A 19,940-nucleotide genomic window follows, 5' to 3' on the forward strand; every position below is an offset into this window, starting at 1 on the left:
TTTTTCTATTTTTCCAAGTACATTTCTTTGTAAATATATTTTTATCTTAGTGACAGCAATGCTGATTTTTAGTAATGAGGGAAGAATTTTCCTCTTGTTAAAAAATCCCTCTGATTTGTGGACCTTCAGAAATAATTGTAGATCAACTGACTGGAAATGAGCCTAGTAAAATGAAACAAAATATAGTTTCATTGGTTCTATAACCATTTTTTAGTTTCATTGGTTCTATAACCATTTTTTATGTTTTCAACATGGTCTATTTGTTGTTGGATTAAGAAGATAGATGTGGTTTAAAAAGGGATTATCTCTTAAAGATCAGTCAGGCACCTCTTTTTTTTCAGAAATAATTTTATCGTTCAAATACATGTGGGTACACTAGCTTGTAAAATACCTATGAAACCCGTTTTATCTAATTTTGTTTCATATATGATACATATATATGTAAAAACACTCTGTAAATTAGGGGAAACAACCATAACTTCCTGAGAAATGTTCCCCCAAAGATACAGAAAAGAACAGGAATTGTTTTTGTTTGTTATTACTGGAAGACGTCTTTGAAGAGTGCAGATCAGATTCTGCAGTCTATGAATCTGTAAGAGGGACAAGGTGGTGAATATGGTGTGGGTTTGGATTTTTTAAATTATATTTTTTGTTTATTTTAGAGTCTTAGAACAGCCCAGATGAAGGGATCTCAAAAGATCCTGTAGTCCAAGCTTTCATGGTGAAAGGAGCCTAGATGAGGTTATCTAGCACTCTGTCCAGTTCTGTCTTGAAAAACTCCAGTGGTAGAGTTTCTGCCATGTCCCTGGGGAGGTTGTTCCAGTCACTCCAGATTGTTCTCATTATAAAAATTTCTCTTATGTCTAGATGAAACCTCTTCTAATGCAACTTTTAGCTGTTGTCCTTTGTCTTCTCTACGTGGCTTCTTGTGAAGAGAGAGCTCCTGATCTGTTTGTGGCTGCCCTGGCACACTGATGAGGTCTTCCCTGAATCCTCTCCAGGGAGACGAAGCCTAACTCCTTCAATCTTCTCACACAGGGGAGATTCTCCAGTGATTTGATGGTGTTCATGGCTGTCCTTTGCACCTTTTCCAATCTCTTCATGTGTTTCAACATTACTCCAGGTGGGGCGTGACAACCACTGGGTAGAGTGGGATGATGACCTCTCTTGTCTCTGCTAGTGATACTTGTGCAGATGCAGCCCAGGATCCAGTTTACCTTTGGTGCTGCAGCATTGCCCTTCTGGCTCATGGTCAGCTTGTTATCCCTGTGTCCCTCAGGTCCCCTTCATCAGGGTTTCTCCCTGCCACAGAGATCCTGGCCTGTTCTGAGCTCTCTGGTTGTTTCATTCCAGGTGCAGGACTGTGCTTGTCTTCGCTTATTTTCCCAGTGTTCTTGCTGCCCCACTCTTCCAGGCTCTGGCTCTCTGTGCCACATGTGTTTCCCATGTAGGTACCCATGTCTACCTCATCACCTAGTTTAGTGTCATCAGCAAATGGGGTGAGGGGGCTTTCAATCCTATCATCCAGGTACCTTATGAAGATGTTCAGTGTGTGGGGCCTGGTGTCAATCCCTGAGGGATCCCACTTGTGACAGACTGCCAGCCCATCTTATTTAACAGCTTCTTAGTTCAGTTGAAAAACTTCAAATGATTACGTTCTATTTCAGTTATTTAACACATTATAGAGATGTGACTGTGATGTTGCTGAATGTCCAGTTTCCCTCTTCTTTTTTTTCTGTGAGAATGTTTTATTTGTGCTCTTAATACTGCCACCTGATCTATTTTATAAGTAGCTGATCAAGCTGTATTGCTAATAAAGCATGTCCTGACTGTTTTTTAAACTGTGAAACCCAAATTATTTTCAAATCATAAAGATTTTGTTAGAGTTTTCTTTTAACCTAACAAGCTTCTTGGGTATTCAGAGATTACTTCAACACAAAAAATGGGGGTAAATCTTAATCCTTTGCAGGCAGCAGCATGGCTGACATTCCATGAGCCAAATAATGAGCAGAAAGTCAGTCACAAAGCCTTATTCAGCAAAGAAAGAGCTGTATGTGAGAGTGAAGGCAGAAGATAAAGAATAATCCTTAAAAGATATGCTGGAAGACATGCCACTGTACTTAATGAAAACAGTTGGAAATCCAATTTTCAGCATGAAAGCAGGTTTTTTTTTCTGTTAGAATTATCAGGAAATTAAGAACACCACACAGAACTAAAGCAAGACTTATGGGAACAATTACTATAAATACAGATGAAATTGTTAATCTAACATCCATTTTGCACTGTTATTGAATCAAGCTGATTTGTGTAACGTTAACAGAGTAGGAAATTGATTTCTTTTTGTAAAATGTAGTGGTATGCATAATTTTTTTTAAATGTGTATGTGTTGATTGTTCACTGAAGAATTATGTCATCTGTGCAATTTGTTCACCTTAGTGTCTCTGTTTATTCCTGCTCAAAAGCTATCTGTAGTTCCGCTTTAAAAAGATTGCAGTGTGGCACTGCAACAGGATGCCAGATAAGCTTATCCTGACATGTAGTAGAATCATAGAATTGTTTAGGTTGAAAAAGCCTTTTAGGATCATTCAGTCCTACCTGTCACCCAGCACTGCTAAGTCCATCACTAAACTGTGTCCCTAAGTGCCATATCCACACATCTTTGAAATATATCCATTGATAGTGACTGCTTGCACCAACTACCCTGGGCAGCCTGTTTTATACAGTTGTTTCCTTCTGTTGAGAAAATTTTTCCTAATATCATCTAAGCCTCTGCTGGAGCAACTTGAGGACATTTCCTCTTGTCCTGTCACTTGTTATTAGTGAGAAGAGACCAACCTTTACCTGGCTACAACCTCCATTCAGGTCGTTGTAGAAGACCAATAAACTCCTCCCTGAGCCTTCTTTTCTCCAGGCAAAACAACCCCAGCTCCCTCAGCTGCTCTGCTCCTCATAGGATTTGTGCTCCAGATCCTTCTTAGCTCCATTGCCCTTCTCTGGACACACTTCAGCCCCTCCATGTGTTTCTTATAGTGCAGGGCCCAAACATAAACCCAGGACATGAGGTGCAGCCTCACCAGTGCCCAGCATAGAGGGACAGTCACTCCTCTAATCCTGCTGGCCACGCTATTTCTGATTTCTTCTTGGCCACCTGGGCACACATTGGCTCATGTTCAGATGCTATTGACCAGCACTCCTGGTCCTTTTCCACTGGGCAGCTTTCCAGCCACTCTGCCACCAGCCTGTGGTGCTGCCTGGGGTTGTGACCCAAGGGCAGGGCCCAGAACTTTTCCATATTGACCCTCATACCACTGGCCTTGGCCCATCAGTCCAGCCTGTCCTGACCCCTCTGCAGAGCCTAAATACCCTCCAGCAGCTCAACACTCCTGCCCAGTTCCAGTTTGGTGTCTTTTGCAAACTAAGTGAGGATACCCTCAAATCTCTCGTGCAGATGATTGATAGAAATATGAGGCAGGACTGACCCCAATACTAAGACCTGGGGAACACCATTTGTGACTGGCCACCAACTGGATTTCATTCCATAGTATAATAATAATAATAATAATAATAATAATAATAATAATAATAATAATAATGTTGTGATAGAAAAGTTATTTGAAAATGTGGTAGGAATTAGCACAGCTTTTTGTTGCTGGCTAATCATAGGTGTTCTCTTAACTTACTGAATAAAGTGACCACTCTAGAAAAGCTGAGAAATTATATTTGACAGTTGTGCAACAGACTAAGCTAAAATTATTTTAAATTTACAGGTGAGTTTTATGTACTAGTTTGAGTACAATTCTGTGGCTTTCATTTCTTTTTAAGTCTCCACATTTTTCCTGGGTCTAGAATTATTTGAGGTAAGTGATTGTTATATAGGAATGCTAGGGGAAAATTAAAGCCTTTTCTAATGCAAAATATAGTTACTGCTTAAAATTGAAGAAAAAGAGTGCTGAAGTACCAGTTAGAAAACACTCATAGAATTCAATTTGATGAATTTCCACCACCTTTTCCACATAAAAGAATAATGTGAGAATTATGCTTGCTGCCCACTTTTTTCCAAATATGCTCAATGATGCACAAAACTGGTACATTGCTACTGAGATTTATTATTCTTAATTTGCCTGTAATTTTTACTGAAATTAATAAACACTTCATAAAGTCTTAGTTCATGACTGTTTGTTTATAGGACACTGCTCTGCAAAAACCAAGAGAAGTTTTCAGGCTACCTACAGACTTGACTGCGTGTGATAATCGCCTTTGTGCCTCAATGCATTTCTCATCCTCCACGTGGGTTACCCTCTCTGATGGTACAGGAAGACTGTATTTAATTAAATCAGGCAAGCGTGGAAGCAGTGCATCTGAAAAGTGGGAGGTATGTCCTGCAATAAATAACATATTTAGGAACTGTAGATATATCCCTGTCAAAGTTATCTAGCTACATTAATAACGGTGTTCGTTATTTTGCTTGGACACAGTAAATACAATTGTTACATTTCTGCCTGAAGCTGTGAGTCTCATGGTCTGTGCTTAGTTCCTTTTTGTTTATGAAGATGAATCTGGTAAAAAGTGCCTGCATTTTGTATCTGTTTTCTTTACTAGAGGGTAGTTTCCTAAGAAACCACAGATGTTTTAGTATTGACAGAAATGTAGGTGTATATACTGAAGTGGAAGATTTCAACATGATGGATTAGCTCCTTTCTCTACATCTTTTGAGAGTTCAGTAAAGGAAATTGATCATCCTTTTTTTAGATCCTTGGTAATAAATACCATCTGGTTTTTATTCTGTGTGAGAATGCTGACACATAAATAAGTTACATTGAAGTTGTCAGTGTAACAAAAATACAAGGTTTATATTTGAAGTTCTGTCATCATTTAAGTTGACTTGTTGAGTATATACAGCGTGCAGTGGTTTAGAGTTGTTTAGAGTAATATCACAACCCTATAAATCCTCAAACTTTATCAGGTTTCAGTAACTGCCAGATTGAGTCTACACTCATTCAACTGCTGCAGCTTGAATTCTTTGTAATTTATTCTTTCATTTGCTCTTTCATTTTCATGTGCTAATCTTCTAGCAAATAATGATTCTTTTCTTCTTCTCTGTTGTTCGGATTAATTTTGTTTTTATCTTCAGTGTTTTGCTGAATGAGTACTTTTTAAAAAAAGCTGGAATACATGGTTTTTAGATTTAAAACTTCCAGCTATAGGTACCAAATGTTTCATGCTATAAGATATGGAGTCCTTCTGTATAAAATTAATGAAATAATTTTCATATTATATAAATAATTTTTGTGAATTAATGAAATCTATAACTTTAAATTCATAATTAATGACATTTTATATTCACAGTGGTGCCTAATAGCCTTTCAGTATGACAGTAATAGTTATTCTGCCTACCTGATTCAAATATTGGAGGGACTTTTCCAATCCATGTACATAAATAAAAATTCAAGAACTTCTACCCTAGCTTCTCCTGAACATGGATATTATTCTCCTTCATTTCATTATGGCTTTTTGTTTCTTACTTTATAGAGGAGGAAAATGGGATCTCTTGCAAAGCTAAATAATGGCACATTTGGTGATTAAACACTGGCAATGATGCTTTGGACCTTTGTCTTCTTCTTTCCTTGAAGAAGACATAAAAGTCCTTAATGGTCCTTTCCTTCTACATTCCTTGACATGTAGACATGTCAAGGTCTACAAAGATTTTCAGAACGTTGGAGTATCTAGAGAGCTAGTGAGAGCCTTGGGGAAGTGCCTGCATTTTCATCTTGAATGTGAGACTGTTTGCCCAGTTGATAGGCAATGTTTATGGACCTCTTGTTCTCATCAGTTGCTGTACCTCTGTTTATTGCAGTGCTAAACAGCCACAATGCAGATAGGTTTGGGGATCTTTGTGCTTTGTTTAATGGGCTCTTATAATGGCTGTTCAATATAAACAATAATGTTTAAAAACATTTCAGTACAGTAGCTTGATAACCACAGAAGGAGGAACCAGAAATGTGTGACATTTGTGGGTTCTTGTTGGCAGAGAGATTTGTGGAAGACAAACTGTTACTAATTTGACATTCACCAAAACCCTTCCCTGCTTTCTATAAAAGAGCAAGGCTTCCTGCTTTAACTGTCTGACTTTTTATTATGTTTTTGTCTTCTAGATTGTGTTTAATGAAGAACTAGGAAGTCCATTTATTGTAGCACACAGTGTTTCATTTGTGAAATCTGATGCACACTCACTAGCTGTGCTGCTGCTTAGGATAGAAAAAGATGAACTGGATACAAAAGGGAGTGGATTTCATGTTACTTTGGAATGGGTTACAATTGCAGAAGGAAAAGAGGGTAAGTGTTTTACATTTATATTACTGGTGAGTAATGTTTAAAAAAATAAAAATGTCATCTAGTCCAACTGCCTGACCAGTTAAAGCCTTGTTAAGAGCGTTGTCCAAATCCTTCTTAAACAGTGTTAGATGGGGCTTTGACCATCTCTCAAGGAAGCCTGTTCCAGTGTTTAACCACCCTCTCAGGAAATAAATGTTCCTGATGTCCAGTCTGAACCTCATCTGGTGCAGCTTTGAACCATTACCTATGTCCTGTTACTGGATACCAAGAAGAAGAGCTCAGCATTTCAGTCTCCACTTCCTCTCCCTAGGAAGACTGTACAGCAATGAGGTTGTCCCTCAGCCTCATTTTCTCCAAACTAGACAGGCTTGAAGTCCTCACCTAGTCTTTACAGGACATTTCTTTCCAGACCTTTCACCAGCTGTGTTGCCCTCAGTGGCTTTAGTTGTTTCCTGCTGTTGAAACCTTGGATGATGGAAGTATTTCTCAGAAAGCCACACAAGACTAACTGCCTTATGCTTTTGTGGCAAGCTCAACAAGAGAAAGAAACCTCTGAACATTACTGTTTATAATTTAGAAGAAAAACTAAATCAGTAACACTGTCAGTATAGAACTGAAGACTGTTACTCATGAGAGCACCAACACAGACTTTTATTATATTTTTTAATACTGTACACTTTCATAAAAAAATTCTCTTTTACATTGTGTTTTATAACTTACAACAGATATTCTTGGAATCCCTAAAAGTGGTTTTAAAAATCTTTCAAAAAGTCTTGCCAGTTCTCCAGCATTTCCAGGGAACAAAAAATGTTTGAAGTGACTGTCAGTAGAGATGCAAATAACAAAATTCAAAGCAATCTTTAATTATGAAGAGAGAAATAATTTTTTAGTTCATTTAAACAAACATCTCACAAATCAGACTGATGTATGAACCAGTCTCAAAGATAAAAGCTGTTTTGAGGAATTACAATACTCTACAATCTCTTTCACCAGTAGTCAGTTGCTGTTGCTTGCCTTTTCTTGAAACTCTCTCTGTGAATGCAGTTTATCAAATCAGATTTTAGTAAAAGTAAGTAGTTAAGCAACAAACCATTTCTTAAATTACCAAAATCTGTGCTTCATCAAAGCAAAGCCTTAAAACATGGGTATATCTCTTGACACCAACAAATGTGAGATCTCTGCCCTGTTTGGCAGACTGGACAGAGGGATCACACTCACCACTATTGTGTTACCAAAGAGCAGAAGAATGAAAATAAGTCAGAATGGGGGCAGTGGTTAGGTCTTTTCATATCTTCTGTGGTACTTCAGAGGACTGTAACAAAGGTGTACCCTTCCAAAGCTGGTTTTCTTTCATTAACCAAACTTTTTAGGAATACTTGCCATAAAAGCTTGAAATGAGGAACTACCATTCTGCCTTATGAGATTCAGAAAATGACATGCTTAGCTTTCTTCTGACCTTCTCTACAATAAAAATATTATTTGTACAGAGGATGTGCTGGGCTAGCTGTGATCAGCAAAGACATTGTAAGAATAAAACTCAGATTAATCGAGTACAACTGGATTAATCTGGAATGGAAATGGAAAACCATGGTACTGTGATTTAGCAGATAGGGTTGCATAGTATTTTTAAATGTAACATGTTCCTTAGATAATAATTTGTCTTCTGGAAATATATTATGACTTTTTAAAAATTCTATTTTATAGGTGATCATAGATACGAAATCATTAAAAGGAGAGTTTTGCAAGGAAAATCTGTCCCCCATTATGCAGCAATAGAGCCAAGTGGAGATGGTCTAATGATTGTTTCCCACAAACCATTCACATTTATGCAAAGTGAAAGTGACAAATTAGAAGAAAATGATGATTCAAAAGTATCAAATGAAAAGAAAGGTAAGACTTAGTCTGACAGGTTATGATAATCTGCTCTCTTCTTTGACTTAGGACATATCATTGGTTTAGCATTTGTTTGGAAACTCTAACAATGAAAGTTTTAATATCTATCTGATGGACAGATTGATTTTGTTTGTTTGCTTTTACTTGTGGCAGTTTTATTGTGCATAAACCTATATCAGGTGCAATTTTTTGGACAGGAGACACTTAAAGAATTTTGTTGTCTTAAAGAAAAAGATATTTTGCAGACAGATGTATAATGAGTTTTTGATATTAGTAGGATTACTAATGCCTACATTTAGGCATCTATCTGAAGTACTCAAATTAAGAAACCAGTCTTCTTAGATGGGAGGGGGCCATGGACTTCCCCAAACTGTTACCCATCAGAAAGCTTTTTTGATATGTAATTTATTCCTGCCTCTCTAAAATTTAAATAATTATCTTGAATGACATTCCTGTAAAAGATTCTGTTTGCTCTGGTGGGAACACCGTTCAGGAAATCTTCAACAAAATGCATTCATACTTTTTTTCTTTGCAATCAAAACAAAACTAAGTATGTAAAAACCTATTAATGGAGTTGTTTATTTCTAAGTATCACTAGGCTCTGTAATGTCTATGTTTATGTAATTATGTTGGATTATTTCATGTTTGATTTCTGTTTCTGCATATGAGGCATTGGTTAGTAAACAAATTCAAACAAATTCTCTAAGGATAGTGGCACAATCTTTGCTAATAGTGTGAAAATCTATTTGGAAAACAATACAAAAGGATCAAATTTCTGGAATGTGTTAATGTTAAACACTGACAACTGTGATATTGTACATGTAATTTTATTAAGAATAGTCTGTACATATAAATCTTGAGTCAAGGGAGTTCTTCAGAGCACTAAGCACCTTTTGCTAACCCTGATGTAGGCTCCAGTTTTATTTGTACAGTTATATAAAATTGCAGGCTTAATGGATTTTTAATATCAGATACAGTTTGTGTCAGTGTTCACAATTTTGAAGGCTGTCATGTCTCAGTAATAGTTTCTGGGGAAGTATAATTAAAGCACCTGTGACTGATCCATTGCAAGCAGGGCAGTTGTAACAAAGGGCAGCAGTGCAAGAGTCCTTCCAGAGTCACAGTTGCTAGTATGAGATTTTGATCAGTGGAATCTTGGGTTGGATTCTGACAACTTGAGAGCTTTCAAGGGGAGCCCATACTTTAGTTTTTCTCAAAATAGAAAGGTAACTTGTACAAGATTGCTCTTTAGAAAATATATTCATCTGTATTTGTATTTTCTGTGCATTACCCCTCACGCTGTCATAGCCTTCCTTTTATATAAACATTTATCTTAAAAGGCCATTTCTTCTAGCAGTTTAGTAATCAGACAGCTTCTAAACACAGTTATAAAAGTTGGTCTCTACCTCTGGGCAAGCAGTTCTATTTCATCTCCATTAGCTGAGGCAGATTAAGACTACTTAGTCTTGTAAAATAATTTCTGTTGAGTAGTCAGCATAGCTTCTGGCAAAATATATAAGAAAAAATGTTCACATCTCTGAATTATATGTACTTCTAGCATGCAGTAGCTTGTCACAGAATCACAAGGTTGGATGAGACCTTCAAGATCATCAAGTCCCACCCAGCCCTAACACCTCACCTAGACCATGGCACCGAATGCCACATCCAGTCTTTTTTAAAATGCATCCAGGGATAGTGACTCCACCACGTCCCTGGGCAGATAATTCCAGTACTTTATCACTCTTTCCATAATAAACTTTTTCCTAATATCCAACCTGTATTTCCTTTGGCACAGCTTAAGACAGTGTCCTCTGATTCTGTCAGTGCTGCCTGGAGAAAGAGACCAACCCCCACCTGGCTACAGCCACCTTTCAGGGAGTTGTAGAGAGTGATAAGGTCACCTCTGAGTCTCCTTTTCTCCAGGCTAAACAGCCCCAGCTCCCTTAGTGGTTCCTACAGGGCTTGTGTTCCCAGCCCCTCACCAGCCTTGTTGCCTCCTCTGGATGCACTCAGGTGTCTCAGTATTCTGCACCTGATGTCTCCTCAGCCACATTATTAATCATCAGTGTTTCATTGTATTTAAGTACGTTTTGCATTCCAATTTCATAATGCTACAGTAAGCTTAGAGTAACAATTTATGCCCATTGTATAATTATCAACAAATTTGAATATAGAAATTAATATAAATTACTTTCCAAATGAGGGGTACAAACAGATTTGGTTACTAAAAAGGTTTTTCTCTATTTAATGTTCAGAATATATTTTGTGTAAATTGTTCAGAGTAAAAGTTAACTTCCACTTTTTTAGAAACACACTTTCAGAAAATTCCATGTGTCTCTGCACTGAATGCTGTGGAATCCAGTAATCCTTGTAACCTAGTTTGTGTTTTGCTGCATGTTTCCAATTGTAGACCCTCTCTACTACTGGCAGCAGACGGAAGATGACGTGACCATAACAATTCACCTGCCTCAAGACATCACAAGGGATGACATAAAAATACATTTTTCCCCTGATAATATATGTGTTACACTGAAAGACCAGCCTCCTTTGATGGAAGGAAAGCTCTATTCATCTGTGGACCATGAAAGCTGCACATGGATAATTAGAGAGGACAAAAGGTATTTTATATAAGTTTTAGGTTTTTTATTGATAGGAACTGATTTTAAAACACATACCATATCTGACTTCTGGCCCTTCTGGGATGATCCCATTTAATGCTATACCCATGTCCCTTCTTGCAAGAATTTCTTTCTCCTGAAAACAGTTCACTGGCCTTTGCTGTCTCAGTACTGTTTTTCTTTATCTAATTGTGAAAGTAATCCCTTCTTTGGCAGTTATTTTTCAGGAAAAAACCCCACCCAGTATGAAATGTTAAACATGGATTTGTAAGAAGAGTAAACTTAATTGGTTCAACAATTTTTTTTTCACTATATTTCAAGATTGATTAGTCTGAATGTACTTTGTTGTATGTGTTAGTTTCTCTTCTACTTTCTACAAACAAGCATTTTAGTAATAATACAACTGAAATTCTTTAGGCATGACTTATAAATTCCTTAATATATTTTCCTAAAAAATATATTATGTGAATTATAGAAAATTAATCTGTGTGAACTAATGCTGTAGACCTCAAATAGAAATGTTCCTACTTTTATTTAAAAAGTAACTTTTAGGCTTTTCTAATTCTGAAATAAAAATATGAAAGAATAGAGAGGGTGCAAAAAAATAATTCAGAGCTCCCTAAAACATATTTGGTTTTTCTTTGTGCATTGTCTGGTTTTCATACTCTGCCTGAAATGAGCCATATATTAACTCACCCGCGCTGGTCTGGTTATCTCAGAGATATTCACACTCTTTAATGAACTCAAGAAGAAACATGTAAACCACCAGGTGATCCACTCAACAGCTCATAGCTGTTTATCTAAAACAAAAGCTACCCTTCGAGTTGTGATTAAGGTTGGCTTTTTGCAGTTTCCAAAAGGTTAACTGTAAAGGACAGTAATTCTCAAAAAAAAAAAAAAATTAGAGGGACTAATATTTTTATGTAGGTTATAGAGGGACTAATATTAGAGGGACTAATATTTTTATATAGGTTGTACTATTACTGTATATTAAAATTTGACTGTGATTAAAATGTGTGGGGTTGTTGGTTTTTAGGTATCCTGCTGAAAAATAACTCTAAATAACTTGATTCTTTATAAGTTGGATAACTTGATTTTTTTATTACTCATTCCAGTGAGTGTTATTTTATGAATATCAGGTTTTTACTTTAATGAGAAAGGGTAATCCATACTTCAGTGTAATAAGTAGTACTCCATTCTTAATGTTCGTACTGCAACAGTGATATAAATCTGTTGATTAAAAGTTAAAAACTTGCTCCAAATGTCTTCTGTAACAGAATGCTCTTCCTAGTACCAGTGAAATTGTTTGAGTTCACTGAATAGTTGCTCCTATGGTGCAGTAACTAGTAACTTAAAAGGTTTTCTGTCAGGAGCACTACAGCTGTCATTGCTGCAGAACCTGTAAGTGTATCTAAAAAGTGAGTATGATAAAATTGACTTCAGTTTTACCATTATATCTGTGTGTTTGTCCAACACAGTATTTAAATGGAATTACCATGTTGGTGCATCAGGCTGTGTCTTATTTTTCATTTACTTAATTAGTTATTCCCAATAGTTTAGTGATTATACTGGGTTCTCTTTGTAGTTGTTGGGTTTTTTACTTATTATGGAAATCTTATCTCTTCTGAGATATTATTTTAGAAAGACAGTATAGATGATTAGTTGAGGTATTATCCCTGAGGTCTATAAAATAAAAATCTTTTTGTCCCAGATGTTATTTAGAGGTAGGGTACACTTAAGTAGCCCTAAGAAATACTGCTTATGTTTCAAATAAACCTGTGTAGTAAAATTCTGGCAGTCTTTGAATAGATTGCTGTACAAGTGATTTCCTGACATATTTTAAATATTTTAGTGAGACTGCTTCAGGATAAATTACGCTTACATTGAAAACCCTGAGATTTGTGTATTAGAAATTACATCCTTGGTCTGTTTTTCTTAAGAATATTTTTGTTAGAATAATTTATTTTATAATTTGAATGCTAATGGTTTCTGCTATGTGATTTTCCTTATTAATTCAGTTTGAGGAGAAGTGCTCTTATGTACATTTAGAGCTTTTTGACTAATCTGACAAATGGATGTAGTGTTTTCGTGTGCTACTCTTTGTCTTCTCTTTGCATTTTAGTTTGGAAATCTCTCTGATGAAGAAAAATGAGGGATGTCGGTGGACAGAGCTAATCATTGGTGACACAAGAGGGGAATTCATTATGGACCCCTCCCAGTGCTCTGAAATAGCTGAAAGCTTGATGCATCTTACCTCTGAAGTAATGGTAAAGAGTCAAGAATCAAACACTTAAAATTCTTGTGCTTTTGCATGCTGTCTTTTCTTGCTGCCTAATTTGCACTGCATTGACTCAAGTTATCAGTTCTTTTACTGTTTATTCATTTTTAATTGAAACTGTAACAAACTACTGGCACTGGAGTTGTGAATGTACTTTGAACAGTAAAACCATCTTCAAGGGGGACCGAATTTAACTTGTATGATGGTGTCTGTGCACCAAACAGAAGCCTGATTTAACACTGAAAATAAACTTTGTTTCCACCATTTAGGGTGTGGCAGTTTGTCTGTTTCTTGTTTATCAATAAGTTAGCAAAACTTTTTTACTGTCTTGCTAAGGATACTGTACTTGACCGACAGAGTGTAAATGACATGTTTAAAAGTAAAAGTTAGGAAACTGTAAACATGGCTCATGAACTTTCTGGCATTTTTGTTATACAGGAAGGCTACTTAAAGTGAAAGGTAATTTTTAGCTGATATTTGCTTGATACTGTTTAATTAGAAAATGGCATCTCATCTGAAACCTGTGAATTGTGTCTCCCTGTGACTTTTGATGTATTAGGTTTGCATTATTACTTTGTTTTTAGTAAGGCTGAAAAGTGTTATTAAAACAAATTCTATGTAGTACTTCAGATTGACTTGTCTCTACCTCAGTATTTGTGAGCAAGATATTGTACTATATCTTTTGACCTTGGTTTTTTTTAACTTTAAATTTCTTTTATTGTGTACTTCACTTCCTACTGAGCTTAAAGTGATGACTTTTTAATCGTAAGTTTTCATTAATTTAAAATAGATTTTAATAAATTAAAATTAATAGCAAAACTAAAATGTGTCATGTATTTAGAGCTGCTTATAAAATTAATTAATCCATTTTTAATTGAATTATTGATGGCAAGATGAAACAAGCTTACACTGATGTACATTTACTAATTGTGCATATGTTTTCAGGATTGTATGCTTTTGCTACTTGGAGAATTATTTGGAATAATTTGGAATTTGTCGTCCAGGTTTTAGTGACTTATGTACTTTCCTCAAACTGAAATTGATTTTATTGTACCTACCACTTCTGCTGTCCTCCACAGCAGAAATCGTTTTATTAATTTTGAGTAATTACATAATAGCTTAATCTTTCTGTTTGTATGGATATGCAAATAATTCTTCATGCTCAATTGTTCTTTAGGTTGTTTTTTTAATTGTAAAAGGGATTAATTTTTTTTCAATTGTTTTGATTTTCAGTGTAGTTCATTCTTTTTTTCAGAATCCAAACCCTGATAAGGAAAAGCCACCTTGTAATGCTCAAGAGTTAGAAGAATGTGATGCTTTTCTTGAAGATGGCGCAAGCTTGTGCAGATTTGATGGTGATAGCTTGAAAATCACTCATATAGTAAGTACTGCAAATTATTATAGAAATACTTTAAAACTTTTTTTGTTTGGAAATTGACCTCTATTATCAGTACAAAAATATGTAGACTCGTGAAATCGCATAAATTTCTCCCATAATATCAAATCACAGTAGCAACAGAAAATGTCAATCTATATATGTCCTTCAATGTCATTTTAATATAAAAACAAAGCTCCTTTTGTTCTCATTAAAAAAATATATATGCTTTCACAAGTGAGCCCTTTGAAAAAGCAAAGTCATATCAAAGGAATTATAAGGAAAGGGTCCTTTTCAGTGCCATAAAATTCTTTAGATTACTTTGTTTGCATTTTCCTCAGTAATTTTCGGACAGCCTGGTAGAAACCTGACCTTTTTTACTAAGAAGCTGGAGCATAGATCACTATATAGTACTTTTTTGTCAATCACACTGAAAATAACAGACTGGGGGCAGAATGCTTCATTAACGAGCTTAATCTGAGTTGTAAGCAGCCCTGACTAACAGTAAGCTAGGATATGATCCGGGCTGTTGCCTAGTGTTGGAAACACCAAAATCATATGAAAGCATTACAGATTACCTTGTTGTTCTGGGGTCTTTTGGGGTTTTTTTTGAAACTGGATGAAAGCAAAAACTACATCGTGGTTGTAGCATGGTTTGGGTTGCATAGTAAGTTGTGCAGCCTCTGTCCTTGATATTTTCAAGACCAGACTGGATAAAGTTCTAACTAACTCAGCCTAAACTACTGCTTCTCACACTGAAGGGTAAGAAGTACCCCAGAGACATTTCACATACCAGGAGGAACATGAGCTCATCGCAAAAGGGGTGCTTTTGTGTATCTCAAAAGGCTGCTTTCTAGCAGGCAGCAAGACATAGTGGAGCAAGTTTGAACTCCAGGGCGCTTGTAAAGAGTTTTTAAAATGGGTGGCATAAAAGTAATTCAAAGGTTAATGTGTTTAAAGCATTATGGTCAAAGGACAGTTGCTGTGGGTAGGAAATACTAATTTCAGCCTCTTCTATGGGAACTTGCAGTTTTGGTCCTTGTTAGAGTATGTGGAAATATGAGTGTTTCAGTATATTCTTCAGCATACAGGACTATATTTTCACTTAGATTTAGTTCTTCTTTCAAGCTGTTTGGGTTTAAAATTATGGGATCTTTTCCTTCGGAAATGGGGCTGGTACAGCTTTTTACCCACAACTCCTAAAAACATTTTTATTGAAGAGTGTGCTAACCTGAAATTTAGTAATTACATGATTGCAAGTAAGTTAAAAAATGTTGATATTTCATCATTTTAGTATTCTAACTAATCCTTGTTTCAGTGCTTGCCAGCTTTTACCTGGGAGGGACAGTGTTTCCTTTCCTGTTAGCCCTGCAGAAAACCAGATGTTATTACTTAGAGAGAATCTTTTCTCTCCTATGTGAGAAGTTGTAGGTTGGGATCTATCCTAGAAAACCATTTCTGCACAAAACACATTCTCATTTGCTTGTGCAGTGGACATAATATTTCTCTGAATAATACTCCAACAAACTTAATTACATCTCCTTGAAATGTGTAAGGTACCTGTGGTGTATTGAGCTGTTGATCAGTGGGATGCAGCATAATGTGTTCAAACATTTTGTCAAGTAACAAACATAAAACTGTTGATCATCTAACTTTGGCAGTATGTGTAACAGAATCTGCTATTTGTGCTTTGAATCAATATTTTGTATTTGTTTTGTTTTCAGATTAATCTTGGAAGTAACCAGTATCTTTTCTCAGTCGTTGTGAATCCCAAAGAAATGCCATGCTTCTGCCTGAGGCATGATGTCGATGCTCTTCTCTGGCAGCCTCACTCTGACCAACCAGAGAATATGTGGGAACACATTGCAACTTTTAATGCTTTGGGTAAGAAATTAACTTCTGTGTCACACATATCTGAGACTTTTCTATGTGAATGCTGCTGGTATGGCTTATGTTGATATTTCACTTTAGTAAATCTGAATTGAAAGTTTCTATAATTCTGTTGGTAGCAGCATGGTAGCTTGCTGCATATAGGTAAAACCTTATAGAAGAGAGGCCTTGTAAGACATGGCTTAGACCTTGCTGTTCTGGCTATGAGAAAAGAATCATAAGAATGAGAATCAGTTTGCATAACAATCTATTTTTGTAAGAAAAGAGTTTGTACCTGTGAAAACAAGAAGTCTATCCCATGAGAATCTGTGAAGGAAATATGTAAACTGTCTAGAAAGAGGGAGGTTTGGTGGAGATGTACACTGGCCATTTACTGACCAGTGAACTGAGTTCCAGTGGATTGTTAACTACTTGGAGGCAAACACAGTGCCTTCTGATAGCATGTGTAAATGAGCTGTGTTCAAAAAAAATTCTGCTATTAGGCACAAAGAAAGAAGTGTCTCATTTCTATCTCTAACATGAGGCCAACAGCAACGGTAGCTTAATTTTAGAAATAAGAGAACATAGAAATGACATGTTTGTGCCCTGGGAGGAAGACAAGCCTTTTCAGACCATGTATAGAATGTAAGCACAGAACTGCATAGTAAAAAGAAGAGTTCCTTGGATAAGTGACTTGAGTTAGAGACTGAAAAGCAAAATCACTACCTTAACACTCACACAGACATTGTCAAGGCAATAGCTGCAGTTAATTGATCATGTGTCTAGGTCTGTGTAATCTTATGGTAAGGTGTTTTAATAAGTGACCTTTAGACTTTTCCTGTCTTGTTGACCCATGTGATAATCTTTGGCTTACATTTTTCAATGGAAGTGAAGCAAATAACTTCCCTAACAGGGAAGGAAATACTTGCAGAAAGATGGTAGATCACTTTGCAGAATTGCATCTCAGTTCTCTTTATAGAAGTGTGAAAGGAAATCAGTCTGAATTGAGTCAATTTGATACTAGAATCCTGTAATGAAAGTGGAAAAGGGAGGTTTTGGTTTGGGTTTTTTTTTCTGAGTGAATGTTAACAGAAATTGCAGTGTGTTAAAAAGTAGGTTTTTTTTTTAGTGAGTTCTAAATCGAAGACAGATTTTAGGTGTCTGTTCTAGATTAGATAGGCTCAGAAATCCTAATTTTTAAATGTAATTACACACTGGGAGAGGAAGAGAGAGAAGAGATTTATTGTACTTGGACCACTAATATTGGGCCAGGATTACCCATATGGACCATGTCTGTGGCCTTATGATCCTGCTGAGAAAATGAAAGACCTTGTGAGGCAGAGAGGAGCCAGATGTGGGAAGAGTATCTTGCTGTACCTATGTATCCAAAACACCTGTTAACATGAGGTACATGGGAATTGTATATTGGTGTTAAACTGCTTAATGCATCCCTTCAGAAAGTACTGGCTGATGTAATAAGAGTAGTTTGGTGGTTTGGGGTTTTTTCTGTTGATGTTAGCTTTTATTGGTTGGTTGTTCTTGTTGTTTGTTTTCAGGGGTTTTTTTGTTACAAATTGCGTATTATTTTTTAAGTTAAGCTTCGGTTTTTATCAGCCAGTTAAAGTTCTGTTGAAACCGATCTATTCCTTATCCCTTCTACTTGGTTTTGGGCTATACAGGTTATGTCCAAGCATCAAAGCAAGACAAGAAGTTCATGGCTTGTGCTCCAGATTACTCCTACGCTGCTCTTTGCGAGTGCTTGCGAAGAGTTTTCATCTATCGCCAGCCGACTCCTCTGGCCACGGTTCTCTACAACAGGAAGGAAGGAAGACAAGTGGGACAGGTTGCTAAGCAGCTGGTAGCAACCCTGGAAGCCAATGATCCTATCTTAGGCTTTCAAGCTACGAGTGAGAGATTATTTGTTCTCACAACAAAAACCTTGTTTTTAATAAAGGTGAACTCTGGAAATTAATTATTCAGTGTGCTCTGCTGTAGTTTGTGTTAACAATTTGTTATAGAAGTGAATAAGTTGACGATCTGACAAGGTCAGTGCAATTTGCTGAAAATGACAAAGGGGATGTTTTACAGGGGAATCAAATTTCTTCATTAGAATTTTTCTGTAAGAAAGTGAGTTTTTGACTTTGCTGCCATGGAAGTAAGTTTTTTCAGAGCTATGGGAAAATGTCTTCTGCATTAACATCTTTGTCAAAGTAACTGTCAGATGCTGCTATTGCATAGGTGAATAGATTTATGCATTGCTTTTTCCAAGTGACTTTATTTGCTATACTTCTGAGTTTTGAGAATTGACTGCTGTTTTTAAATGTCACTGCTTACCTATGAAAAAAGTAGTCAGATAAAGATTTAAAAGCATATGATATGCCAAGTAGAATGTATTATAAAGGAAGAAATCTCCAGTTCAAATACGGTTGACCAAAAAACTTTTGATATTTGATTTGATATTTTGACATTCAGTAGTTTTGAGTGGAATGTGAGAGAAATTAATGGGGTATTATGTTTCTTATACAGGTAATAAAATGAAGCAAATTTACTGTATGTGCACATTTTAAATTATTGGTTTGGGACTTGTTTATAATTGCAGTAAAGTCTGTTCACATTTCTAGAATGCGTTTTAATAGCTTCTTCCAGAAGCAAAGTAAGGGTCAGTACATAGCTGGCAGTGATACATCGAGTGCTGTTAGTTAAGGCCTTGTCATACTCTCAGTTGTGCCATTTTCACTTGACTTTATACTTCATTTCAAGTGACTCATTTACAATGAGAAAATAGAAAATGGCTGACAGAAAAAGTGCTGGTCTTGTAGCCTGGGATGGGACACTCAGAGGTGCTGCTTCTGCCTCAGATGCCACTGTAAATGCTGCATTGTCACTTAACTGTTCTGTCTGTGATGCCTAAGTCAAAACATGTTATATATGCAATGTAAGAATTTGCAATTTGCTCAGGCCAATGAGGATGCATTGGTTTAACAGACTGGTATGGTTAGTTGTGTTCGATTCCCGGCTGTTTGGATGGCCTGGAATGGCCCGGGGTGGCCTTGGGGCAGCCCGCGCTTCAAAGGACGAGAAGAGGCTTCAAATCTTTTCTCAGTCTTGGTGTTTATTAATTGCTTATCTAAAAGACTTTCTCTCGGCCCGACAGAGGTCTGCTCAGCAGCCAGCCATGAGCACACTGTCCTGCCCTCCGGGGCGGTCACCTATCTTTATACTCAAAGTTATGTATACAATATTTATCATTTTTCCCCAATACCTTTTACCCTTATTAACCAGTGCACTTTTAGTAATAACCAATCCTAAAGTGCCACCATCTCCACAGAAGATGGAGGAGAAGAAGAAGAAGAAGAAGGACAGGACACGCCCCAATTCCTCCATCTTACTTCTCTAAACCCCCCTGTACAGAAATCCTAAACCCTGTGTTTCACTCTCTAATTAACTTATCCCTTCACCATTCACTCCGGTGAAATCCTCCTATCCTCATACAAGTGTCGTCTCCTGTGTAGGATCAAAGTCCAGCCACCAGACACTTCTGGCAACATTCCAGGACTCCCGAGCCCCCCAAGGG

The 19,940-nt window shown here is 36.6% G+C and overlaps 1 protein-coding gene across 1 annotated transcript in view; it reads left to right on the top strand.

The window, feature by feature from the left end:
* Window positions 1-18,930, top strand: part of NUDCD1 (NudC domain containing 1) — a 34,312-nt gene extending 15,382 nt beyond the window's left edge. Inside the window, exons 3-10 of the mRNA XM_064706302.1 lie at window positions 4,187-4,372; window positions 6,153-6,333; window positions 8,038-8,223; window positions 10,637-10,844; window positions 12,967-13,111; window positions 14,378-14,503; window positions 16,222-16,381; window positions 18,046-18,930. Of these exons, the coding sequence (XP_064562372.1) occupies window positions 4,187-4,372; window positions 6,153-6,333; window positions 8,038-8,223; window positions 10,637-10,844; window positions 12,967-13,111; window positions 14,378-14,503; window positions 16,222-16,381; window positions 18,046-18,338 (1,485 nt within the window). The 3' untranslated portion in view covers window positions 18,339-18,930. The remainder of the gene's footprint in view (window positions 1-4,186; window positions 4,373-6,152; window positions 6,334-8,037; window positions 8,224-10,636; window positions 10,845-12,966; window positions 13,112-14,377; window positions 14,504-16,221; window positions 16,382-18,045) is intronic.
* Window positions 18,931-19,940: the final 1,010 nt, after the last annotated feature.

The sequence above is a fragment of the Zonotrichia leucophrys genome, chromosome 2 (genome assembly GCF_028769735.1).
Source record: "Zonotrichia leucophrys gambelii isolate GWCS_2022_RI chromosome 2, RI_Zleu_2.0, whole genome shotgun sequence".
Taxonomy (NCBI): domain Eukaryota; kingdom Metazoa; phylum Chordata; class Aves; order Passeriformes; family Passerellidae; genus Zonotrichia; species Zonotrichia leucophrys.